The sequence below is a fragment of the Hippocampus guttulatus genome, chromosome 12 (genome assembly GCF_054856545.1).
Source record: "Hippocampus guttulatus isolate MCC_2025c chromosome 12, RoL_Hgut_1.0, whole genome shotgun sequence".
Lineage (NCBI taxonomy): Eukaryota > Metazoa > Chordata > Actinopteri > Syngnathiformes > Syngnathidae > Hippocampus > Hippocampus guttulatus.
Window position 1 is genome coordinate 13498517 of NC_141272.1, and position 27891 is coordinate 13526407.

The window sequence follows — 27891 nt, forward strand, 5'->3', positions numbered from 1 at the left end:
GATCGTTTGTCAGGATTATGCAAGGGGGGCATATGAGTCATGGTAGAACCCATTCAATTTGTGGGATTCTTAAAGCCTTACTGACGTTCCATTTTGATTAGGATTGCGATAGCCGACAATTCCATTCATTTATCTGTTACAAAAACACCAACGATACAGTCTACGGGTGCAGTTTGTTGCCAATCCAGATTAGGATTGTTGGGTTTTCGTGTGGAGGTGTCTTGGTCTTTTGATTTAGGATTTCCTTTGAAACTAAACTTTTCTCTTGAGGGATTATGAGCATAGTAATGAAATGAAAGTAATACAATTATCCATCCATTTTCTAATCCATTTATCCTCACACAGGGCATGGTGGAGCCTATCCCAGCTATCTTCTGGCAGCAGGCGGGGGACACCCTGAACTCTTTGCCAGCCAATCGCGGCGCACACATAGACAAACAACCGTAATAAAATTAATGAAATAAAATTATTGAAGGTTTCAGAACCCAGTGAAAAATGAAAATCTGTGACGTAGCACCCACAAATACATTACGTGTGTGTGTGTTACTGTCTGTCTGTATTTATCTACCTACCAAGCTAGCTAACTAGCTAGCTAGCTATGTATACATACAGACACAGCTTTGTCCCACTAGAGGTAGCAAACACCCATTGCATCTTGTTAGTCCCATCTGGCTCCTCCACTTACATCCAGTTACGTTCCCTGTCTTCCAAAACCCTCTCTCCGCTTCCTCCTCTTCCTCGCCTGTGTGGTCAACTCTGCAGCTCTTCACACACAAGTGCCATCCTTAGAAATAGATGGCGCTAGATTAAATATTCATACGCTCAATTTGATGCGTGAAAAATACAACAAAAAAAAATACAAATAAAACACCTGGTGACGTACACGGATCCGTATTTGAGATCCTTTTGGATTCCATTGACCCACAAAGCTGTGTTTAACACACGGCCCCATATTTGAATCACAGATGGACATTTCTGAAATTGGCACATTGGCCCATGTTTGACATAAGGATGCAATTTTTGACACAAATGACCCATGTTTGAACTATGGACCCATTTTTAACATAGAAACCCACGTTTGAAACAAGGACCCATTTTTGGCACACTGGCCCATTGACACACATTTGACACACGAACCAGTTGTTTGACCAACACACCTATGCATGACACATGGAAGGATGTTTGACTCATTGACCCAGGTTTGACACACGAGCCCGTGTATAACACATATTGAACCATTGAACCATGCTTCATATTTAAGATCTGTGCTGACCAACAAGTGTGGAATTTTTTTCTACATCAGAAATGCAAGTAAACCTTTTTTGATCTGTATTTGGTGCCGATTCAGAATCTGCCCTTTTAAAAAAAATCCAGCCCATCAATTTTTATCAATAATAATCATGTCATATCATAATATATTTAGGGTTAGGTTCAGCAACAGGTGATTTTTTTCCCCCCTCAAACATCCTAGATATAAATTACAACGCACGGTAAAATCCGTACTGCGGTCAAATAAAACAAAACAATAATGAAAATATCTCAAAAATCGAATGGAATTTTTAAATCAACGTCTCTCATTAAAATTTTAAGGAGAGACGTTTCACGTTTAACAACTGTTTTGACCAACGAATCCATAGTTGACACACAGATTCATGTATGCTCCATGAACCTAAAAAAAACAAAAAACGGACACACCGACCCATATTTGACATATAGAGATGTGATGACACAGGTTTTTAATGTAAAAACTTGCAGCCAACACCCAAATGCTTTTGTAAAAAGTCACGTGACATTATGACTTCCTTATTTTACATAGTTAGTACACATACATCAAATGTTTGAATATACTTATATAGGTCATCTTTTGCGGTTTTGTAGTCATCTGTCATCTTTTTCGATCTAGACCAGCCAGATAGTGTTCATAATATCCAGTCACATCTGGAGCTGTTTCACGCCATCCAGTCCCATGAGAAGCGAGGAGGAATCCCTTCACTGGTAAGAAAGGTGTAAAATACGGCTTTTCTGTTGCTGATCCGTTTAAATTATTACTGCGGTGTTGATACATGTCCTTGTATCTTCGTGTCTTCTGTGCACAAGTCTTTTTTTTTTTTTTTTTTTTTTTTTTGCTGTTCATTTGAAAGTTGCGCTTCTTTCCCCCCGCTTTTTTTGAACAATGAAAGAAGAAACACATACAAACCTCACACGGACAGTCATAAACGAACAATTCGTGAAAGAAATAACAGAGAGGTGTTTTTTTTTTCCAACGACGCCGAGCAGCATCCTCCATTCATACTTTTCATCTTTTTTTTTGTTCCGTTTGTGAGAATTAAGGCACTGCTGCATTAAAGAAACAACTTGGTCTGACGATCTGCGTATCCTTCCTTCTTTCCGTTTTCAATTGGCAATTGGAATTCAAAAAGGAAATAGTGACTATTGATTTTTTTTCTTTTTTACTGCAATGTTTTCACATTCTCATGATGGTTGTCCACAGTTATTACAGTGAATTAAAAAGTCAGTAAGTGAAATAATTATTTGTTGCAGCCCTACATCCGGTACAGTAAGGAAACGAATGCAAACGATACCCTTGCTTATCTTTTGTGAAAAAACGAACAGCTTCAACGACATGAAAAAAGGGAAGTTCAACAGCTCAAACATTGTCTTTTTAGAAAAGACAAACTCAGTGCAGACGAGTGCAATAGTTAGAATTTAAATACTGGCAATTGTTATGCTATGTCATGGCACTTCTTGATTTGGCTCCATCTAGTCAGGGAACAACTGCAAGTTGTACTGCACAAGTAAAAAAAAAAAAAAAAGCTGAGCTGCACTGTTTGTTGATGAATGAGGCGTGTGGCTCGGGCTTCTTATCCCTGATCCACTCGACTCCCAAACATTTAGGCTCTTCGGCCGAAATGTCGGGAAGAATCTAAAATGTACCCTGACGGGTGGTTTTGCCACCTGTGTGCTTGATTAACAAAAAAAACAAATGACAGTCGCGAGTCCCGTTCTTTTTTGGGGGATTTTCAATTGCCAACTGAAAACAGAAAGAACAAATGATGCACGGGATCACTGACAAACCTCTCTGGCGTGTGCGGTTGCGGGTGAAGGGTTGATGTCGTTTTTCTTTTCTTTTTTTGTCTGTCTGTTCAGCGGCGTGTCCGCTCACACGGTGCTTTCCAGCATCCACTCAGTGCTGCTGAATGTCACCCGGCGGTTGGCCAGGGGCGACGACGACTCGGCGTCCAGCTGGTTGGTGGAGCGGTGCCACCTCGTCTTGGCCCGCCGCGGGTAACTGTGGCTCTGAAATATGGAGTAGTCTCCTCCGTCGAAGGAGAACCTGTGCCGAGTTCGCGCCAGCTCATTGGGCACCAGGAACCCCGCCTTGGCCAGGACGCCCTTCTTGTCCACGAAGCGCGGCACCTCGGCAGAGCTGGCATTAGCGCCCATCAGGCACAGCGACATAGCGGAGCCCGTCAGGGTACTGTCTGTCTGGGTGTCCATCTGCGTGTCCTCCGGCGGCAGGCTCGTCCTTCGCTTGGTCGGCGGAGGCAGTTCCACATCCGGAACGGCAGAGGGCGCCCCCACAGCAACTAAGGCTCTGGTGTCCTCTCTTGTCTCATGGTCCACCTTTAGAACCAGCGCCATGCACTCCTTGGGCCCGTCGCGCTGGTCCTCGTCTGAAGCCTGACCAGAGGGCGAGTGCTGTAGCCGCTGGTGGCTGCCGTTGGCCTGCGAGCGAACGCCGGGATCCGTCTTGTCCTTGGCATCCTCTGGCCCGACGTAGGCCTTGTAGCGGATCATGAGGATGACAATGAAGACCAGGACGGACGCCACGATGATGCCGCCGATGATTATGATCATGGTGCCTCCCAGGAATTGGCTGTGCATGAAGCGGCATTGGCTGACCTCGCTGGCCGTGTGGAATTGGATGCAACCCACCACGCGCGTGGCCGTCAGCGACGTGACGCCGTCGTCGTACACGGCCAGCACGCACAAGTCGTACTCGCGCCCGGCTGCCAGGTCGTTGATCAGGAAGTCTTTGTTGGTGGGCGGGATCATCCTGCAAGATGGAAGAAATACCGTGTTATTCCTGGCAGGAATAACGCGCCTAACCAGGGCACTATTTTGGGAGACAAGGTGCACATGCGCTCGGCGAAAATATGAAGTGCAACATAAGGTCATTCCATTGAACGTTTTGACCAAATTGGATTTTTCATCTGCTCGACTATGAAGCATTTTTGAAGTACAGTAAGTCTCCAGTTCCATTTCATTCGGTACTCGCATATTAATGTGAACACGAATAGCGAAAGCAGATTTCGGGTGCAAGTCCGAGCTCGAGTCACTGCTCATCCTAGTTCCTTGGTTCCAAGCTAAGGCAGCAAACAACTGTGGCGACTAAGGAACCACCGCTAAGCAGCAGTAAAAATGAAGAAGAAAATAACTGAAACAAATCAAAGTCCCACTGTGCATCTACGCACACAAAAATATGTTTGTTTAACATTTTATTATTTGTGACCTATGTACATGTTCAAATTAAGTCAATTCAAAGGACTTCCCCACTCATGTATCTATGTGAGAAAAGGATCTCTTCACGTGTGTGTGTGTGTGTGGTTTTCAAAAAGCAGGCACTAAAGTTTTGGACAAAATGAACATTTTTACTTGTTTCGACGAACAAGCATTCGTGCTCATACTCACACTTAGGGACAATTGAGAGTGTTCCATTAAGATAAGATAAGATATCCTTTATTTGTCCCACACTGGGGAAATTTACAAATTAACCTGCCACACATGTTTTTGGAACGTGGGCTGTAAACCCGATTCCCTGGAGAAAACCCACGCAGGCCCGGGGAGAATATGCAAACTCCACACATGAAGGCCGGAGCCCCGCACCCACATACTATATTTCAGGGTTTTTTTTAGGGGGGAGGGGGGGGTCACATTTGCAATTTGGCCCAAAAAAAAAAAAATGTCGAGAACAACATATGTTATTTAAAATTTATGTTGATTCAATTTGGACAGACATTGTATCCTGTCTATTTCAAGTTGCAATTGTTAATTTTTCTTTTCTTTTCTTTTTTTTTTTTAAATCGCCTTCAGCCTACGATCAAATGTAGCCTCTGAGTTTTGGCCGCATGTGTGATTCAATTTGAGACTTCCACGAGCCTAAATTGTGCATCGTGATGAATGTGAGGATAAACTGGTGTTTGTCTCCATGTGCCTTGTGAGTGATTGTTGACCAGTCCAGGTTGTACCCCTCAAAGGCTGGGTGTTAAAGGAGCATTCACATAGCAAATAGAAATCTCTCCCTTATGTTGGAGTTACTTTGTAGATGCTTGTCATCTATATGTGATACTCCATAGTCTCTCAAAACAAAACACCAAGGCTTTAAATAGGCTCAGAAAATTATGCGACTGATTATGCCCGATAATAAAGCTCAACGGCAGATGCTTTATTAATGCACGGAATGAATAGATGAACCCTGGAAGAGATGCCAGTATCCTTGATTCTGTTTGTGTGTCACATCGTGAATCAGAGCGCAGCTTACAGTATATTTAAAAGACTAATAAGCCCTTCTGCTGTTGCTCTTTTTATGCATCAGTATTTTGCCAATGAAACAAAGTAATAATATAATATATCCATCCATCCATCCATTTTCCGAACCGCTTGATCCTCACTAGGGTCGCGGGGGGTGCTGGAGCCTATCCCAGCCATCTCCGGGCAGTAGGCGGGGGACACCCTGAATCAGTTGCCAGCCAATCGCAGGGCACACAGAGAGACGAACAACCATCCACGCCCACACTCACACCTAGGGACAATTTAGAGCATCCAATCAGCCTGACATGCATGTTTTTGGAATGTGGGAGGAAACCGGAGCACCCGGAGAAAACCTCCGCAGGCCCGGGGAGAACATGCAAACTCCACACAGGGAGGCCGGAGCTGGAATCGAACCCGGTACCTCTGCACTGTGAAGCCGACGTGCTAACCACTGGACTACCGGGCCGCCCTAATATAATATAATATAATATAATATAATATAATATAATATAATATAATGTGTTCTCAATGTAGGCGTTTAATAATACAGTACATAAATGGAAATGTATGTCCAATATGCAAATGTATGTAAATATATGCACATTCATGTATTCCAGGCATCAGAAAAGCACATTTATCCGAGTTAAATGAACTACGTTATTGGAGTGTTTCCTTTTATTGACTGCTATTTTCATGTTTTCAAAATTCCCTTATTCAGTGAACATGTTAATTATTCATAAGGGTCGTCATTAGCATTACAAAAGACCCGAAAGGATCCATTACACATTAAACTATGAACAACCCCTAAAAAAGACCTGCACCACATTATAATGTTGCCCCACTTTATAATCTGGCGGCTTGCATACATAACAGTGATAATAATCAAATAACAATCATGATAAAATCCGATTTTACTTCCTAAACTTTAAAAACTTTTAGTAGTAAAGAAGTATTTGCTTATTTGCCCACCCCCAATCAGTGAATGGCATGCCGCTGCAACCAAGCCTTTAATTAGCCGACCGCAAGTAATCACACTTTGCAGCAAATTAATGATGGCGATTGCTGTTTGGCCGAGTGCGCATCGTGAAATGTGCTGTTGTTATTTATTGTGGTGTAATGATGCTGGAAGAAGGCCCTTTACTCCTGTTGTGCGGTGCTGCGGGCCAAATGGAGACCTCAAAAGAATACACGTCAGCCAGCTTCTGTCTGGACTTTTTGAAAGGTTGCTTAGAGAAAAAACGCCACTCGAAGTTCTCGCAAGACTTTGGGGGCAATCGGGTACTTTTGTTCAGTGGTTCAAGGTCGTGAAAGTTGGAGGTGAGTGCTTCTGTTAAATTCAGTACCAGCCAATTCTGGACCAAGTCTGAAAAGACGTTTAAAAACGTCTTTGGGAGTGAATGAGTTAAAGGTCAACTGTAAAGTAAATGTAGAAAATCCCAAACGAAATATTGTCATGTCACAAGTCATGTCATTTCAGTACAGTAGACTTCTCATTCAAAACTTGTACTTTTGTAAACAAATTGTTTGTCAAGTGATACCTTAGTTCTGTCAAGTGTTGATTGACCAAATTTTAGTCAGCCAAGTACTTGATTCGTTACGCCTTTGGACTGTTTAGTGTTGTTCAGCGCTGTTACTGTTATAATTTGGGTAGGTTTGTTCTTCCTGTTTTTGTTCAATTCTTCGCTTGAAAGGACTCTCAGGCTGATCTTTTTCTGAAAAAAAAAATATTTTGGATAATCTGTGATGGGTGTGGTGCATGTTCGGCCATCTCTTTGTGCTGTCAGTCAGGAAGTGGCGCTCAGGGAAAGCTGTTGACTGCTATGTTAGCTTTGTGTGCAAGCTTTTCCCTGAGAAGCTGACTGACTGGTTACCTACCATATGCTTGTCACTTTTGACCAAAGGGTATTGGTTGTCTCAGTTTATGAGAGTTCGGTTCCTAATGCGATGTCATAACCTGAATTTGTACGCACGTCAAAACATGTCATGGTCCAACACTAACCTGGGCTTATGCAGAAGCAATGTTATAATTCCATAAATATTTGGAAGTAAAACTAGGCCATGAATATAAAACGATCAAACAAAAATCAGCTAGTACCAGAGTCAGTGAGCATTTCTTCTTCTGCCACGTTTGTCACGTGGCAGAAGAAGAAATACTTGAGCCATTGAGCAAAGTAGCTAGTTCCCAGCAGATTGTCACCTCCAAATGTTTCGTGTCCATCGCCTCAATATGCCATTCAGCTCATTTCGTTAAGAATGGTTGTCGCCATGATCCCCAACAATCTGAATTCTGGAATGAATTACAGTATTCCAAAAATATTCATGACAATGCGGAATGTTGTTTTGAAACCATCGTGATGGCCAGTTGCACCACAGTTCACTTAATTATTGGCTCTACTGAGATTTGTCACACAACACATGTCTCGATCGTCCTTCGACTAACCTGTACACCAGTGTGTCGTCAACAGTGGTGTTGTACTGGACCTGGTACATTCTGGTGCCGGGGATGTGACGCTCGGATGGCCATCGGATTACGGCCGATGACGAAGTCACCTCGGTGACCAGGACCCTCCTGCCCTGCTTGTGCTTTGTGTCATTGCCCGACTTGGATGAGGTGGTGATATCAGACAGGCCTGGGTCTTCGCGCATGTGGCCTGTGTTGTTAACGAACAACGGCAGGGGGATCATGTTGACCTCCACGGCGGCAGTGGCGATGCCCGCCGCGTTGGAGGCCACGCAGTTGAACGCCCCGCTGTCCTTCAGGGTGGTGATGAGAATATCAAGGGTGCCGTTTTCATACAGAATGGTGCGGGAGTTGTTGTGCACCAGCTTGCCATCGGGCGAACGCCAGTGGATCTCTGGGTCGGGATCGCCAACCGCCTTGCACTTCAGGGTGAGCCCCTGCCCTTCCATCACGTGGGGCTTGGTGGCAAGGTGTTTGGTAATCAGTGGTGGTTCGCAGATGAACTCTTCCTCTTGTATGGACCAGAAATACTTGTCCGTGAGGTGTTCCGGCGAGGCGCAAGTTTCCAAATCATCTTCGCGGGTCAGCCGGCGGAGCCACAGCAGCTCGCAGTTGCAGTGAAGCGGGTTCCCCCCGAAGCTGACGGCCAGAGTGGATGAGCTGGAACCCTTTGTGTCTGACAGCACCTGGGCGTGCTGGAACAGGCTGTCGGGCGGCAGCTTCTGCAGCCGGTTGGATGTCATATCCAGGCGAACCAGCTTGGTGAGCAGGGTAAAGGTGCCCGCTTCGATGTGGTCGATCAGGTTGTGGTCCAGGGTGAGCGTGTTGATGTTCGTCATCCGGGCTATGGCTTCCCAAGGCAGGGTGCGCAGGTTGTTGTTGGACAGATCCAGGTCCTCGATGGTGGAAACAAACTCGTCAAAGGACGTGGCCGCTACTTGGTGGATCTGGTTGTTCCCGAGGATGAGGTGTCGTAGGTTGTTCAGGCCGCTGAAATGGTCGCTTCTGATTGCACTCAGGCGGTTTCCGTCCATGTGCAGCGCACGCAGCGAGCGGAGGCCTAAGAAGGCCTGGGGAGTAATCTGACTAATGGTGTTGCGCGACAAGGTGAGGTGCACCAGGTTGGTCATGTTGAAGAAGTCCTTCCTGCGGATGACGGTGATGAAGTTGTCGGTGAGCCGCAGCTCTACTGTTTTGCGGTCGATGGTGGGCGGCACGAAAAGGAGGCCCGTCTTGGCGCAGAGGAGCGTCAGGGTGGGCGACAGGTGCTGGCAGATGCAGCGGCCAGGACAACTATTGCCCTTCACCAGGGCACCACACAGCAGCACACACAGGATCAGCCTCTCCATTCTCAATCGCGTTCCTGTTCCTGAACACACAGAAAGAGGCGATCAAAATGGGATGAATAAACAGCGTGAATACCTTTTATGAGAGCCTGCTGCTGTAAAACCCCAATGCCTATCCAAGGTAAAAGCAAGTTATCAATGCGAGATGGAATGGGCTTTTCTGAAATAATGACACTTACTAAGATGAAAGACCGCGGCGATACCATCAGAAACCATATCTGTGGAGACTTTTCAGGCAAATAAGCATGCTTTTGTGCTTGAAGCATATGATTTACAAAATGATCACAAAGCACATGTCCCTCAGTCAGCATATACATTTTCTTCATAAAACATTTTTTTCCCTCTTCAGGCCACAGCAGCGTGAAGAAATAAACGTTGCTAGACAAGAAATCTGTATGACCTTTTCAAACACTAAGGCACTGGAGAAAACCCACAAAATGGGATCGCAATATGACATAGATTAGGTGTCGATGTTTAGGGTTTGGACAATCTAGTCAACAAAGGGTGCGGGATAAGAGATTGAGTTAAAACTCTGTGAAATTCTAGTAAACAAAAATTTAGGGTGGGGTTGAGATTACGGTGAGAGTTGGGTGACAAAGGTTTTGTGTTTTGGTTAGCAGAATTGTGCAGATCTGGTTAGCCAAGACTTACGGTTAGGGGTTAAAACAATTGTGCAAATGCGGACAAAAAGCCTGGTAATGTTTTGGACTGCCTCTGATGGATGCTTTTACTCTCGACTTTGACTCTTTTTTTTCTTTTGAGGAAGCTGGAGATGCTCCGATTTCTATTTAGAACTATTGATTTTCGTCTCAGAGAAAACCCGCCTGTGGTGACAGGTGGAAAATGTGATCTAAGGTGGGAGACAAGAGGCCCCGTGGCAAACGGATGTTGTTTCCAGCCGCTCTCGGCCAGCCTTGGCATCCGTCTTGCCGGCAAACGCCTAAAGGAGAGCGTGTTAGCTTCAATCAAATGAAGCAATGAAAAGTGACTTTCCATTTGCGGAACAAGGAGAGGACCTTAGCGTGTTCCCAGCTACCCCTTTTTCATTACCTGTAAGTGAAAATCCAACATGTCAATTAAAAAGCAAGATGTCAAAAGCCATTGACAATCTGTCATGACTAATTTACCGGCGCACCGGATTAAAAGGCGTAGTGTCAGTCCACGGGGGCTATTTCTGTATTTAACACATACACAAGTCGCATTGTATTATTTGATGCAGGCATTGTAAAAATATAGTAGCATGCATACACGCTAGCATGTTTTTGCTAGCATATGAAACTGAAACATTTATTTTTGTGAATGCTAACACTTTGTTTTTCTTCTTTCTACCCCCCCAATTTTGCTGCTGTAGACTGTAAATTTCCCCAGTGTGGGACAAATAAAGTATATCTTATCTTATGTTTTTAAAAAGACAGCGGGAGCAAAACTGAATTTGGTTGTACTTTCGTGAAGTACTCATGTTATTTTTTGATCAATCCTCATCCTCAATTCCATTGAAGACCTAATCTTCTGTATCTGAAATGAACAGCTGGGCAAGTTCACCATGAAACACATCAGGTTCCCTCGCATCATTGTCAGACTCAGTCTCGTTGCCGTGCGGCTCCTCAGAATTAACGCCAGCTTTTGGCGAAAGCACGAAGAACAGTGCAAGGAGACACGTTAGCCCAAGCATCCACACTCCATTCACAAATTGTGGCGGAACTCGCCCAGCCCGGCGCTGCCTCCCAGTCTGAGTAAAGCTGTGTTCGCCATCGCTCCCACCCCACTTCAGAGCGGCAGAATAAAGGATTACAATCTCCAAAAAAACATCATTATTTAATGTTACATTTTACTGCAGGTGGAGCGGACGATGGGCAGCTTTTCCTTGTAATCCACCAGGTGTTGCTGAGTCACGGTCATCTTTGCCCGGATGGATAGATGGCGCTGTTTCATAAAACGTCCTCCGCGTAACTGATTGTTTGCAGCATAAACGGGGCTTCGTAAGCGTCTCTCTTCATCAGTCCCATTTTTGGGATGTTATTTTGCACAATGCAATTACAGGGGCTGCGAATTTAGCCTCCTCTTTCACGCCCACCCTTTCCACTTTACCGTGCGCAGGCTGTCCTCGATTATGTCCGCCTTGCAGGACCCCTCATCGAAGTCACACAACAGCATTCACAGATTTCGGAACACGATGCATACACAGGGCGACCAGCATTATTACGCGCCCCGTTCATTTTGGAAAAAATTTCAGCATTATTACGCACGCCGTTCATTTTGGAAAAAAATTAAGACTTTTAAGTGCGCCTTATGGCCGTGAAAATACGGTACGCTCACATTAGGACTCAAACATTAGGACATACTTTTAAAGGTAAGATTCAGTACAGTATTTTATTATTTGTTAGACTACAACAGTGGTTAGTATCTTTTAAATTTTTTTTTTTGTCATATTTTCCAATTGTATGACAGTTAAGAAAGGTACCTTAAACATAGCCTGTGCAATTAAAATAGATTTGATGATAGCCTATATTAGACCCAATAGCAGACACATTTTATGGCTTTTTACTTCCAGTGGAAAACATTGAGAATGTAATTTCAATTCCTCATTATTTGGCACTGTTTCCGTTATTTCCATTGGAAAAAAAGGAGGGCGTGATTTCACGTGAAGTTTTTACATGTCGATAATTACAGGAGTTGACTTAGTCTGACACTCGCGAATAAAATTTTTACTTCAAACATTGCCTGTACAGATACAGTTTGATCCTAGAAGACTAATCCAATGAAAATATTGAGAATGCAGTTTTTGTCACACTGTGCAATCTTCAAGCGAAACGATATTGCTAAGAAAAAGCACCTATAGCTTGGAAAACGTACTCACATTAATTGATTTACTGCTGCATCTACTTTCTATTGTCAGTCAAACTGTTTCAGAGGTCAAATCAATTGTGCATGCAAAAACACAAACGCACACACACACATGCCGTGAGAACATTCCCAATCCCCAAGAGAGCTTATTAATGAAGCAAAGCACTGATGTTGTCGGAAATAATTTTCCCAAATTCCCTAAATTAGTAACTAAGGCTAGACTTGGTTGGTATGAAAATTCCTGCAGACTCTTGTTTATGCGCGGCGTCGGGCCTGATCTAGCAGAGCTGTGTTAGCATTCACAAAGCTTGCACTTTCTCCTGAGCAGCATCTGTGCCTGAGTGTTTTCTGCCACATTGCTGAGGATATTCTATTGATCTTTCACAATTTTATTTAGGGGGTAGTGACTGGGAGATTGGGGAGTTGTGGGGCAGGGGTAGCAATTGTTGCTAAGGCAACTCATGGTGTCGAACGTAGGTCTTTGAATTCAATTAGGATGATGCTGAGCTTACATCTTAATGTAAGGGGGTAAAGTGAAGCAGATGGGAGACTTTGCAGGTACAGAATATCAATGTTTTTCAACAGGGATAGGAGCAAAAACAAAATGTAAAAAACCTACTAAACTAACAATGTGGAACATTGCCTAAGTCATCCATAGGTAACAACCAGTGCGAAAAGCTAACATACCTGTCTATGTCTTCACTTCTTGTCAAACAGACTCGTATGCACAAAAGATCCAAAATATAGTCTTGTTGACAAAAAACAGAATTACACCAGCGAATAGTCTGAGCAAGCCAATGGGAAGTAACAACAATTCAAATAAGAGCATCAAACCGGGTTTTAACAGAAGCACCACCCAAGCCTCCACAGGTAAAATCTAACTTGACATCTCCACTTGGAGTTCCACAGAAAATTCCAATCTTTGTGTTTTATTCGGTAAAAGTTAGTCATAGTGCCCAAGAGGTTTGTCGAGCAAAGAGGTAGTAGTAACCTATACAAATAAAAGTACAGTTTAATAGAAATATGAACTCTGCTCAGTAGTCCCCCGGTAGGCTAGAGTGAGAAGCTAAACTAATCCATTGTTCTAGACACAGGACATCCAAATCTTCAATTGTGAGGCACCTCTCAAGCCAAGTGGAAATAGACACCTACTAAAATAATATCAGTCGGAATATCAAACATTGCTTAAAAGAAGCAACACTTCTGCTTTGACATCCATAGGTAGCTGCTAGCATGAGAAGCTAATGCAGCATTCTACTCCTTCACGCCATACTTTTTTTTTTTGTCAAACAGATGGACTCTAAGATAAGATAAGATAAGATAACCTTTATTTGTCCCGCAATGGGGAAATTACAATCAGAATTCAGAAAGGAAAAACGCTGGGTAGGGAGAGGGAAAAAAACCCACGCTCGAACTATCCTCTTCCGAGGATAATTTAAGTCCAGGATAAAAAAGACCCTAGCACATGAATAAGCATTAGACAGTTACAACAAGTCACAAGACATAACATGTATAAGGGGGGGGGGATGAATGGGAAGGGGGGAGGGGGGGTAGGGTAGGGTAACCGCGACGCGGCTGACGATGACCAGCCGCACGGTCACCGTTGCGCTCCGCATCATCGAACCACGTCACGGGGGAAAAAGAATCGGAGCGATGAAGACGGTGATAATAAGGATGTGTATGCGCGTGTGGTTGTCCAGTTGTGTATGTGTATGCGTGTACAGGTCATAGCTGCTTCGTCGAGGTCTGCTCATCATGAAGAGAGTCCCGGCTTATCAGTCCATGGCCGAGAAGGAGGGGGGTTGGTGGTGGGGGGCCCTAGACTCCATGCGTATATCCATCCAGGGAAAAGGCCAGATAGCGTTGTTTGTTTTGGAGAGACGGCCGCCAACAATTCCAGACAGCCTTGAGTCCTTGGTCTGTATCTCTCACTGGCCCCGATCAGACAATCCTCAATTCCTTTTCGAAGCGAAAATTCCAACGTCTCCATGGTATTATCGATCGCGCGGAGTCACTCCAAACCGCAACAATATTGCGGTTGAGCTCAGTCACCGCTTGAGTCTGAGTGTTGGACATTCGCGCCAAGCCATCCAGAGTGACCGGCAGCTTCTTCACTTCCAATAGAGCTGCTCCTGTCGGTTGAATTTTGCGATAGAACAGCAAGCTGCCAACACCAAACAGCAGCATACCCGTTATCAAAAGGCCAATAATGTAGATGTCTTCCACGTCCTCCACGGACAGTACTGTCAGGCACACCGGTCTCCACTTTCTCCATGGATCCAGGGCGTATCCGGCAGCAAGTGTCTCCGGAGGGCAAGCAGGCTCCCCACTGCCCGCTCTTTCCGTCGAAAATGTTTTGTCAATTACATCGAGAGACCAGCCAACTAATTCCATGGTTAGTTCTTCGGATGAAAACACGGTAGGAGGCTAGGGAAAAAGTTGGACAAAAAGACAGCACAAGAAGACTAAGTGGCGAGCAGGGGGAAAAAAAAGGTGGGGGGGGGCAGGGAGCAGAGCAGAAGCGTCCGCCTTCGTCGAGAGCCAAGCAGAAAGATCTCTAGTAAAACACACCAGTCCCAGAAGGTCCAAATCTTCATCTTTTATTCAGTAAAAGTTATTTCAAGCAAAAACCTACAGAAATAAAACAGAAACAGTGCTAATCATGGTTAAATAGAGGCAATGCTTCTATTCAGTCATCCACAGGTAGCTGCCAGCGTAAGAAGCAAACGCAGCAGTCTACATTTCCATTCAGTGCCACATGTTGTAATGTTACAAAAGATGGAATTTTGCCACAAAAAGCGTTGTTCACTATCTGTCAGTGTTGCTTATTGTTATATCAGTCGAGTTGAGTTCACCGCCATCATACAATACTTCTCAAGGTGCTTCTGCAGGATGAAACCAACCAAGAATGTAGAAGTGTAAAACACACAAAAGGTAGAGTGATACCTCCCTTTTGTTTGCAGGTAACCACCATATGGCAGTTAAACACAAGCTAATGTAACTTTAATCCGTGCTCCTTCTTGTCAGACAGCACAGATGGACTCAAATGCATGGCATCAATCAAAGAAGATCCAAATTATAGTCTTCTGTTCATGAAAAGCTCCGTGATAAACTGGCTGAGAAAACTCCAAAACTCCACCTGGTACAACTTTGGGGGAGTTCATACTTTAAGGTGCAGTTGTACAAATAGATTTGCCTTCAGCCACATCCGCACCGTCTGCTGAAAGCATTTTCCAACCAACCTGGCGTGTAAACATGCTCCAAAATATGCGTGAAAGCCTTAAAGGTGTGCGTGATCTTCTCACAGAAGTGTAAAGATGTGCACCCCAAAGCCAACAAACACGCACACCAAATCCACAGAGCCTCCGCCGACATCTGCTGCTGCTGCTGTTTGCTCACAGAAGGTTGGATTACTTAGAGTGACGCCACTTTGAGCCATCGTTACTTTAATGAAGCATGTTTACACGCGACATTATTAGTGCAAGGTGCTCATTTTAGGATTCTGGCTACTACTTTTTTTTTTAAAAAGGACTTTGCTATATCAGTAATTGCAAAGGAGGAAATTGAGACTTCATCGCGTGATTTGAAGTCACCTTAAATATGTATTCATTGTGCCAGGGAGATGAGCTATGAGGATGAGATATGTGCAGCCAGCGATGCAACACCAGCAAGTGACTTATTGTCTGTGACATGTCTAGATAATATCAGTTTTACTTTGCGCAAAACCAATATAAGTAAGAGTCATTCACTAAAATGGCTTATCATGTTAGCGGTTGGTGCAGTTATTACTTTTCTGTAATGGCACACCTCTTTACAATGTCTTGCTAATTATTATAGGTGATAATATGAAGACACTTAAAAGACACTTTAAGTCACCAAGCGCATACCAAATGCTAACTGATTGAGTGTTTTCACTTTTTTGTTTTACATCAACAGTTGTTTCATGGTATGCATGTTCTGTATAAATGGTACATTGCCTCGCCTGTAACGTTTTATGCTGGTGACAGTTTGACAGTAACAGATTTGTTCCATTTCCATTACATCCTATGGGAGTAATTGATTGCACTGCACACTCTAGACGCAGGGGTGTCAAACTCATTTTTGTCGCAGGCCACATTGTAGTTACGGTTTCCCTTGGAGGGCCGTTATGAATTTTGGGAAACCATATAAATGTTTAATCACCTCCACAGATTACATACACAGCATACAACAAATTGATGGATAAGTAGTTTTGAAATCAGAAGTCAAAAATAATGACTGTTATTGTAGATTACATATGACAATTTGAAATTTTGGTTCAGATTTGAGCAAGCATCATGGAACTTGACATGCTTGATTTGCTTTCGTGGGCCACATAAAATGATGTGGCGGGACAGATCTGGCCCCCGGGCCTTGACTTTGACACATGTGCTCTAGAGTGCACTCATTATGCATGCATGCAGCTAGAATTCTGCACCAAGCCTACACGTCTGATCACTCTCCAACGTGGCCACCTACACATGCATGCACATGCAAACATGCCCTTTTGTAGGGAGGCACTAAGTGCCCAGAAAGTGGGAATAAAGAACATAAAATAACTGTACCTGTGTGTGTATATCCGCTGTTTTTATCAACCCGCTTGGCTGAGATGCCGCTAGGAAGTGTTTGTGCTCTTAAAAGACGTTGGCAGCAAACACGCGTTCTGTGTCAGGTAACACACGCCTGGGCGTCTTGTGATCAGTGTTTTTTGTGATTAACACACACATTAAAAAGAAAAAAAAAAAAAAGAGAAGCGAGGAAGAAGATAGAGGCGCGGGTAGCGGACGAGTCATCAAATTGAACAGCACTTCAAAAGCTAGCAATTCAGAGAATGCCAAAAACGGGAGGACATCAATCAGGGTGTCCAATAAGGCTGACAAGGTTTCCTCTGGAATGTAAAAATAAATAAATAAATACAACCAAACAGCTGGGCCTAGTTCGGTCACAAATGTGTACTGCTGTATTATGAAATATATGACACAGGACAAGAGTGGAAATGCATATTCACAATGCCACGGAATCAACAGTGAATCTTTCTCCAAGAAGATGTTTGCCCAGCTGTGCACATGCATCTAATGCTGCGGATTTCATCTTCAACATCGCATGAGATATTCAATAATGAAGGGATGCAACAGCTTTAAAATCTTTCACAGACAGTGGCATCATTTGCACGGCGCAACAACATAAACAACTGAAATACAATATGCGACATGCCATCAAAATCAAAAGTCCAGGGCCTGCATGGGCACATTATACAACAAACATGAAATAAAATAAAGATAACTCAGGCCCAGCTCATTTAATCAGCCGATATAAGCTCGATTAAAATCCACAAAAGTCAGCCTTGGTTTTTTTTTTTTTTTTTTAAATATTCCAACACAAGACAAAGATAATGACATTCAAAACACTCACCCCTGCACCTCCCCCCAAATCATCTGAATTGTACCTATTTTTCTCTCTGTTATAAAATAGAAACATACTAAAGAAGAAGGTATTGAAAAGCAGTCAAATGCCCTGCCTGTAATGCATGTCTTTATTTTTGTAAGTGTTACATGCATCAACATTTTTTTTTTCATTCAATCAGTCATTTTCCAAACCGCTTGATCCTCACTAGGGTCGCGGGGGGGGGGGGGGGTGCTGGAGCCTATCCCAGCCGTCTTTGGGCAGTAGGCGGGGGACACCCTGAACCGGTTGCCAGCCAATCGCAGGGCACACACAGACGAACAACCATCCATGCTCACACTCAGGCCTAAGGACAATTTACAACATTCAATCAGCATGCCACGCATGTTTTTGGAATGTGGGAGGAAACCGGAGGACCCGGAGAAAACCCACGCAAGCACGGGGAGAACACGCAAACTCAACACAGGAAGGCCGGAGCTAGCGCTTGGCCATGTTTCACGCTGTTAATGTTTTTGCTCTTCTCGGCAGTTATTAATGATAACCGCAACCCTGCTCAACGAAAATAGACAAAATCACTCGGTCACGAAGTTGGGAGAATTTCAGTAACTCAGAGTTAAACTGATTCATGGCTGCCTATTATTACGGACTTAGGCAACATGAACATTTTCAATATTGCTGAATACTTCAAGATCACCCACAGTTGGGAATGTGACATTGAGAACTTTAGAGAGGAATAATATAGCTTCCTGCAGACAAACATAACAGTTAGGATCCTCGCTGGGATGTGACATTGTCAGCATAAACAGCAATTAGACGGCGCGGATATTGAACTGTGCTCCGGCCTGGTGTGACCCCCTGTCAGGATAGAGGCCTAATTATTGACAGCTTCGCTTCGTCCTCTTCAGCGGACCCCCAGGCACGGGAACAATGCCAGCACCGAGTCATTTCTCCTTAAAAGGTGGAGGGGGAGAGATGGGATAACGTAAACTGGGCGGTGCATTTGCATTTTATAATTACACCAATATGAAAGACGCGCCCCTCATTTGCATTGAAATCTATCAATGAGACACTTAAACCTTGGTGACTTTGGTAATTACGTCTTTTTTCAGACACAAGGTAGGGAAGTTATTTAATAAACATGCACCTAATTAATTGCCAGCCTGTTCGTTTCCATTTCAATGCCCTACTCTCAGAATTAAGGAACCCAGAGTTGACAGTATTAATCATTTCGATGCAAGAAAGCGGAAAGTAGTGACTCTTATGGCAAAAGGTTGAACAGCAGAATAATATTCAGGCTGCTATGTATGTACAGGTATGTATGTACCGTATTTTCCGCACTATAAGGCACACCTAAAGGCATTCGATTTTCTCAAAAGCTGACAGTGCGCCACATAATGCGATGTGCCTTATATATGGATAAATATTCCGATTTCTTGGAAATAGTATTTTAAATGTTCTGTAAAGCGCTTGGTTACAGCTGTAGTTGTGAAAGCTCTAGATAAATAAAGCTATAGTGTATTGTATTGTATTACCTTTAGCATAGTTCCATCTAGTGGATGCGTAACGCAACTGCAGCCACTATTGTAGCTTCTATTCTATGCGTTTTATAATCCGGTGCGCCCTATACAGTATATGCAAATAGTTTTCAATTAGGCCATTTATTGAAGGTGCGCCTCATACTCCGAAGTGCCTTATAGTGCGGAAAATATGGTATGTATATGATAGTAACACCCAATCCATCGTGGATTCCAGGTTCGCGTTCCCAGAATTTTATGGAATTTCTTTTGTAAGTTAATAACATTTTTCTTTGAACTCTCGTTTATATTAGGCACGGGCTATTTACTGCGTTGATGGTTCTTTTCTTTCTTGAGGGCACTTCGAAGCAGGGCACATCCTGCTGCTTGCAGAGATGAAGACCGTCACGAAATCAATGAGCCGCATCTGTGACGTTCATGACAGGAGGCCAACCGCTTAGTTTCTCTCCTTCTTTGCTGAGTAGAGAGGGGAGGGATAAGCAGTTACACAAACCCCACACAGACGCGAGGAGAGATATTTAACCACTGTGCACACTCTAGTATGGATGCCTTTTTGCTGTGTTTATTAATAAGCTGTGTCCTAAAACAAATGCAGAAATTAAATGTAGCCTACCAGTTAGAGGATCTTATGACTTACTAAGAACAATTAAAATACAAGTTGGATGTTTCTTCATATACCACATCTCCTAAATGTTGTTTTTCAATAAAATAGATTGTGCTCAATGGGAAAACGTTTTTGTTTGCCCAAATATTTCCCCAAAAGTAAATTTCTGGGTTGGAAAGTTAATACTGTCACGCCGCAATATTTTTGCTTTCATTCTGCCAGTCATTTGTTGTTCAGTGAAATTCCATTGGAGATCATAAGATGGCGGCACACTTTTTAGTTTGAGATTATGTAACCGAACAATGAAAACATCCTGCATTTCAGGCAGCACAGCATAGTTTTTGCAGAAATCCTCTGTAATCCTGCTTTTTATGTCTACAGAAAGCAACGGCTGCAGGTTCATTTTATAATGTACTCTTTGGGCACAATTATTAATGCATATTGTGAGATCATTTAAGTATGTGTGTTTGGAAAAAATGTGATTTGCTGACTGCAAACAGAGAGATGGCTACGCTGCCGCACTAATATTTTTGTGATACCCATTCCTCTTGCGCTCTGTTTCAATGTGCTTGTATTGTCTTAAAGGTGCATTTGAATACCTTAAATGCCATAAAAACATTCCTACAGAGTATTTAAATAGGGTATTTCTATATTGCAGATGTCAATTATTGCAGGGGTGGTCTGGAAATGGACCAAACCTCTCGGCCCAGAGGTTGCACTCAAACTGACTCACAACCCGAATGAGGACAAGAAATAAAAAAAGAGAAAAAAATGAAGTAGCGACCACAGCTTAAAAGCAGCAAATGGGAAATAAATGAATTAGAATGATCTCAGATCATTTTACACAGTTAGATCATTCGAGTAAGTCACCTGTCTACTCAGTCATTTCCGAATATCTCTCTCGGCGGCATAGTGTTCCTCCATAATCAAGCTTGAATAATGTCGATTTGCATGCTGATGAGCTCGTTCTGGCATCTGAACCTGATTTAAAGGAGTCTCATAGCAACAGGCGCAGATACCGATTCTGCTCTCACAGCCCCCACGAGTCATGAGGACGATACAAGGCGAAATGAATGATTGGATATGGTGTTGTTCCAGACGGGCAGCGTCACTTTTGTGCGCAAATTGCCTTCCCGGCTTAGCCAAAATAATAATTTAATGAATTGGTAGCCTTTTCCATCATGGCGCAAAGATAAGTGGACCTGTTGTGCAATGTTGAATTGTTTACAGTGAGAGAGCTTTTCTCATTTAAAGTTGTGCAATAATCATGAATACAGAGACTGTCGTTTACTGTCAAAGGTTAGATAATGCAAATTGACTCAATATAATATAAATGCATGTACACTACGAACATTTAACATAAAATGGAGTCTTGAAGGTTGATCATTAGCCATGTTTTGGGTTCAACACAATTCAGCCATAGTATATCGTGGCAATAAGAAAAATATGTTCCAGGCTCAAAGTGTCACGATCACAAAACCTGAACAGGATGTAGTTGGAAATGTAATATTGACCACATTATTAGATTCATTACACTGATTTAGCCTTTGATGATGTTTTGACATTGGTATTAAGATCTACAAGGCAACGTGTACAGGTGGCTGGCTGTTTAAAATTCGGTATTACAAACAACAATGATAAAAATAAATTAAAAAAAATAAGTAAATTTTGAAATCTGGGACATTTTTAGAATAGGATTATGTGAGTGTATTGACGGAAACAAATGGAAAATATTGCTAACAAAAAAAAAGACATTACAAGTGTAAAGTTTTCAAATCAAAGTAAAAAGCAGCATCATATCGTGACATTTCATTCCTGCAACGTGCACAATGCAGCAAAATCTCACTGGCACCTCCAGAGAAATTGCTGAATAATTTCATACTCTTAAAACAGGGTGGGCGTGGGACAGTTTTTAAAAAAAAGCAGAGGGAGAGAGAGAGAGAGAGAGAGAGAGATAACAGCAGGAGCCGCTATCAAGGACACAGAGGCATGCTGAATGACACGCAGCTTCGCGCAGTTCCCATCTTTATTTCTGGACAAAAGCAGCGTGGAAAATTTTTTTTGATTTTTTTTTTTCAAATCATGTTCCAATGTGTTTGTCATTTCTGCATATTTCATTGCTGTTTGCTTTCTTTCAAGCTGGCTTGTTAAAGCCTCGCTTTGTCCATAGTGGCCTCCCACAGCCTTGCTGGCTGCGGATCCTCTCAAGCAGTGCCTGATGCCAGCTTTCCTTCACTTTTCTTGGTATACGTCATTGAGCCAAGGCGAGATGAAAAGGTGCTTCCTTTCCAACACACACACACACGCGCGCACACACACACACACACACACACACACACACACACACACACACACACACACACACACACACACACCTTATTTTCCGCACTATAGGGCACACCTAAAAGCATCCAATTTTCTCAAAAGCTGACAGTGCACCTTGTAATCCGATACGCCTTATATATGGATCAATATTCTGATTTATTGGACGTAGTATTTTAAATGTTCTGTAAAGTGCTTCGTTACACCTCCAGGGGTTGTGAACGCTCTATATAAATAAAACTATTGTATTCCGTTAGCATAGCTCCATCTAGTGGATGCATAGCGCAACCGCAGCCACTTTTGTTTGCTTCCATTCTACACGTCTTTTGTATATATACTGTACGTGTGTATATATATATATACAGTATCTATGTACAGTATATATATATACTGTATATATATATTGTACGCTTACACCGACACGATTGTGAAGAATGCTAACTACAACAATCAAATGAAGTTGAAAGATATATTAAATTTTTGTTGTTGCCGTTTTTACCAACCTCGAAATTTCTGATTCTACGAGAGCCGCCACATGTTAAGCTGCTAAATGTGCTTACAAGTTGAAAGAAAAACTGTTCTACTTGCATGCTAGTGCGCCATGTTCAATGATGCATAAGGAGAAGCTAATGAGCTATTTCTGCTGTGTACATACAAATGACGTTGAACGCGTGCTCAAGTCAGGACTCCTCAGTCTGATGCTGACATGGTGTGATAAAGTACTATGGGGAGGGACACTTTCACACTGCTGGTTTGGATAAAGCACTCAGTCGCCTGTTATTTTGACATGCTGCTATATTTAGCGCTGATGCTTTTTCATTGTTAGGCGTCATCTCTGTGCACTAACCTAATGAGGCTTGTCATTAGCACATAATGGATTCACATGAGACATGAATGGCCGTTTTATTTCAAATGAAATTAATTTTACATAAAGTTGTTGCATTCTCAACATTAAAAAAAAATCTGAGGGATGGGGAGAAATAAAAGCGGTCATATAATGACAAAATATATGTTGTCGCGTTATTAAGTAGCGGTAAAGAATAATTGTTTCATTATTATTTTGTGCTCAAGGGCTTTTTTCGAAAGTCTCAGGAAGAAATAATTGTGCTATAGGATTCACCCCAATGCAACGATGGCAAGTGTTTTTCTTCTTTACTCCCCGGGGGAAATCAACTTCAATAAAGTACAATAAAAAAGCATAAGGAACTTTTGTTTTCCCCTTTTCAGTATTCCTCATACCATTTTAATGAGTAAGTTTCTTAAAAGTAGAGCAGGAATTCCACCCACCCGGGCTTTCCCTTACATGGAATTAACTGTTCGTGGAGTGAAAGTATTACTCTGAGTAAGATATCACTTGTTCTTTTTTCAATTTGATTTTTTATTTTTATTTTAATCCGGGTGCTCACACTACTGCTATGATATGAAGTTAAACTATTCTTAGAGCACAGTTTTAAAAAAAAAAGTTTAATTGATTTGCGTCATTGTTTCCCCAAAAGTGTAATGTAGTTATCACAAAGTAGAAATAAGGAACTTTAGGTTATTATTACTGTCATTGTTGATACATTTGGGCCAGGACATCCCCTACTTTTGATGAGTAAATTCCTTTTCATGAAGTAGTAAGAGATAATTGAGAACCTTTTTTTTTTTTTTTTTGCTCATTGGCTATCATTGCTGCTATGCAATTGTTTTTTTTTTTTTTAACTTCCTACAACTCCCCCGACTATGATGTGTGAGTTATATTTAAAGTACTGAAGTAATAAGGAATTTGTGATGAACTTTTCAGAAAGTAGAACTAAATAATAAATTCTAGTTTTCTCGGGGGACCCCCCTTTCTTGGTGCTACATTTCATAAAGTCGTCGAAAGAGGGAATAGTTTTTACTTTCTTAGGCTGAAGGGCTCCTTAAAGTGCGTTTCATAAAGTAGTTGAAAAGAATATATATAGAGAGATTTTTTTTCGCTTGTGGGCTAACTCTACTTCGGCATGTTTAGTTGACTTTTCATAAAGTAGCTATAAGAAAAGTGTTTTTTGTTGTTGTTTTGTTTTTTCGACATACTCAAGGGATCCCGTGTTGTGTAGTTAACATGCCATATAGATATAAAAACAAAACATTTGCTTTTGTTGTCGTTTTTTTCCCTCAATTGACTCTATGTGGATTTTATCTTTCATAAAGTAGAATGAAGCAATGCATTCATTTGTCCATTTGTTCTCTCACTGCAGTTGCAAGGTCAAACTACAACCGAGTATGGCCAACCCAGACGGGCAGAGTTTAAAATATATTTGCTCAGTAGATCGAGTGAAATGCTAAAGATATGCTAAGTGCTAACAAAACTTCTTATGTATGTACTGCATGTGATAACCCCCACCCATAATGTTAGCACAGAAGCTAATAGAATATGAGGGCTGGACCTCCATACCAGGGGTGCCCAAACCCCAGGCTGCAGACCAGTACCGGTCCGTGGGTCATTTAGTACCGGGCCACCCAGAAAGAATAAATAACTTGCATTACTTCTGAATGATGTTTTATTTAGAAAAATTACCAGATTCTTTGTTCCATACGGATGTAACAGAGAATCCGTTAATTTTTCTTCATTTGACGCAGGTCAAGGTGCGCTTTTCGGTCACGTGATAGGTTACCGTGAAAATGAAACCCGGGAGCTAGCAAAATTAGTAAAAAAAAAAACAAACGTCTTTGGAAAGTTTTTATGGAAAGGGGAAAAGGCCCAGGCAGGAGACAGAAAAGCAGTTTCAAGAAAAAGAAGGCTACATTCAATAGACAGTATCAGGAGTCCGACTTAAAATACGGATTTATCTCAATGGGAGATTCCCACACACCAAGCCCACTCTGCATAATATGCGACGATGGTGAATCGTAATTTTTCATGCACGGTGTATCTTATTTTGAAACACATTCAAACGTTACCATAGCGACCAGAGAGTGCTGCGGCCAGGGAGGACGTTCCTCGTGTCATGATTCGTGTTTATTATGATATTTTGAAAATGCCACCGTTTTCATGCAGGTCATATATTATTTTGTTGTATTTATCCGCCACACCTTAAAGGTCCCTGAAAATATGGTCTGACATTAAACTGGTCCGTGGGGCAAAAAAGGTTGGGGACAGCTACTTTATACAATAAAACACCAGAGTAAGGGATCAGAGTCACCATGGCGAATGTTGCGTTCGCACACATCAGCCCATTTATTTGGTTGAGGATGAAGCAGAGCGAGTTCATTGGGAAGTTATCATTGCGCTGCTGGCGAGCCTACAAAAGAATTGGATCACAAGCCATTTGAAGGAAACGACATTATCAGAGATTTCTTTTGCATGTCTGTCTCGAGTTAATTAGCGCTTTTGATGAATTGCCAATTAAATCCAAAATGGGGTCCAAAAATGCCACCCAATTAGAACAAATTCTCGACAAAACATTGGCATGTCATATCCAATTCCCTTGGAGTGCCATTTTGTTGCTCCTTCTGAAGACAACATGTTTTGATGGCTCTGTTTTTTGAAATCCAAAAACGTGTCCCTTTTTTTTAAATTTACAAATTAGTGACATCATATAACTGCAAAAGAATTACCCTGCCACCTAAACCAGGGGTGCTCAAGCCTTGCGAGCCTCTATACAGCCTCCTCCAACACACCTTATTCAAATGTAGTAAAAGTACAATTCTTCTTCTGTCGTGTTCACAGGATGCATTATACGTTCTCCCGGTGGCCAAAGGGGGCACCCTAGAAGGAGCAGCGAAATTTGTTTCCATCCATCCTCAACACTACTTATCCTCGTTGGGGTCAAAGGTGTGGTGAAGCCAGTGCTGGCTGACTTTGAGCAAGAAGTGGAATACACCCTAGACTGGTCACGAATCAATTGCAGGGCAAAAAAATAAAAAATAAACCCCAAACAAGCATTGACACTCACATTCACACCTATGAACAATTTCCAGTCTGACTAAACTCCACACAGGAGATTTTGAGCTGAGATTCAAACCCAGAGCCGCATAACTGTAAGGTAGACGTGCTCCCAACTCGTGCAACGTGCTGCACGAATTTTTTATCTCCAATTTGTTCAAATAGGGTTCTCAATTAGCGGCCAATCTGGACGCTTCTTCCACACAAACGGCTGCAGTAAAATAACCAATTGAAGCAGTTTTCCATTGGAATAAAAGCCTCCCTCCTTAAGTGACAAATTGTAAATTGAGAAGCCAGCCCGGCCCGGCAATTTGATGCTATTCTTTTATTTATTTCGGGTTGCACAGGTGTGCGATCCGTCCGCTCATTACAAAACAAGGAAATGAAGGCCTCGCCGGCCAATTAGTGGACACCATAACAAAGTCTATGAATAATAGATAAGCTTGATTAGTTTTAGGTATTCCCGCTGATCAAATCCAGTCATAAAACATTCAAATTAAATGAGGTGAAAGGGAGCGGGAGGGGCCGGGGTGTGTGGTGGCGGCTATTTTTCTATTTTCTGCCGTCGCGCTAGCACGCTGCGCCACGTCCGGCCCGGCGCCATTACGCCGCTTTAAGAGCAACGCTGTCCGTTAATGCTTCATACACGGCAGCTCATGGCGCTGCCAGGAGTGCATTAGTCCATCCCCGCTTCACGCCCCCTCCTTGCCGTGTCCCGGTGAGCCAAAGTGAATTACAGCAACAGATTGGGCGCTAGTGTCATCCGGGGCCCGAGTGGATGAGAATACCGTTGCCAAGTCTCTTTCAGATGTGCAACGGAGCAGCAAGATAAAGGATCCTGACAATTTGGGATGAGAGCCAATGCGAGGTGTTAGCTCGGCGCAGGTCGGAGAAGTTTATTCCTTGGAGGAGAAATTGAGAGATAGACCTTGAAATACAAACCACACTCCATCGGCGATTGGATTTTAATTCAGCATGCCAAGCAAATCTATCTGACTCCCGAGAAAAAAATGAATGAGGAAGATGGTTTCAGAAGGCAGACCCTAATCTGAAACCCTAAACCAGTTTTAAAGCCTTACCTTTAAACCCTAATTTGAAATCATCAAACAAAACTGAAATCTGATATTTAATCCTAATCCAGGCTTCAAACGCACATCTGAAACGAAAACCCAAAATTCAAACAAGTAGGAAACCAAAACACTTTCTTTGAATCCTAATTGAGGCCTAAAACCCGAATTTGAAACCCTTACCCAGGCTTGCAACCCTGATTGAAAACCCTAAACCTGGCTCAAAACACAACATTAAAACCCAAACTCAGGCTCGAAATTCTAGTTTGTAACCCTTACCCAAATTTGAGTCCCTGCTTACAAACCCTAACTCTGTCTGGAAAATCAAATTTGAAACCTTAACTCAAATTTAAAACACTGATTTTTGGGTTGACGCCCTAATTTGATACCCTAACATTTATTTGAAACCTTAAGATCATTTGATTGATGAACATTTGACCATGCTTGATGCCCTATTTTGAAACCATAAAGCTTTCTCGAAAGCCAAATATGAAAACCCTTCTGCTTGTTTGAAACCACACAAGATCCCATCCAGGATTAAGGTCCAACTTTGAAACCTAATCCTGTCTTGAAACCGAAATATGAAAACCTCGAACCCCAAATACCAAATGAATCAATCAAGTGGGGGCAGTTTGGGAGGCCATTTTCTGATCTCGCTGGACATAGGAAATTGCTCTGATGAGTTTGGTGCTGAAGAAGGCCACCAAAGAGCATTGGGATGAATGCAAAAACATTGAGATCACATGCAGAGAATCCGTCAGTCTTTTTTTCTTTTGACGTCTTCCAGGAAGCTCATATTGTTTTGAAGAGCAGCTCTTCTACAATTGCCCGTTAAGTGAAAGCAACTGTACT

At 42.6% G+C, this 27891-nt stretch overlaps 1 protein-coding gene across 1 annotated transcript in view; it reads right to left on the reverse strand.

Moving 5' to 3' along the window:
* Positions 1–1704: 1704 nt before the first annotated feature.
* lrfn1 (leucine rich repeat and fibronectin type III domain containing 1) overlaps positions 1705–27891 on the reverse strand; it is a 148525-nt gene continuing 122338 nt past the window's right edge. Inside the window, exons 4-5 of the mRNA XM_086126364.1 lie at positions 7973–9362; positions 1705–4057 (exon numbers count right to left, since the gene is read on the reverse strand). Coding sequence (XP_085982490.1) covers positions 3160–4057; positions 7973–9342 — 2268 coding nt within the window. The 5' untranslated portion in view covers positions 9343–9362 and the 3' untranslated portion in view covers positions 1705–3159. The remainder of the gene's footprint in view (positions 4058–7972; positions 9363–27891) is intronic.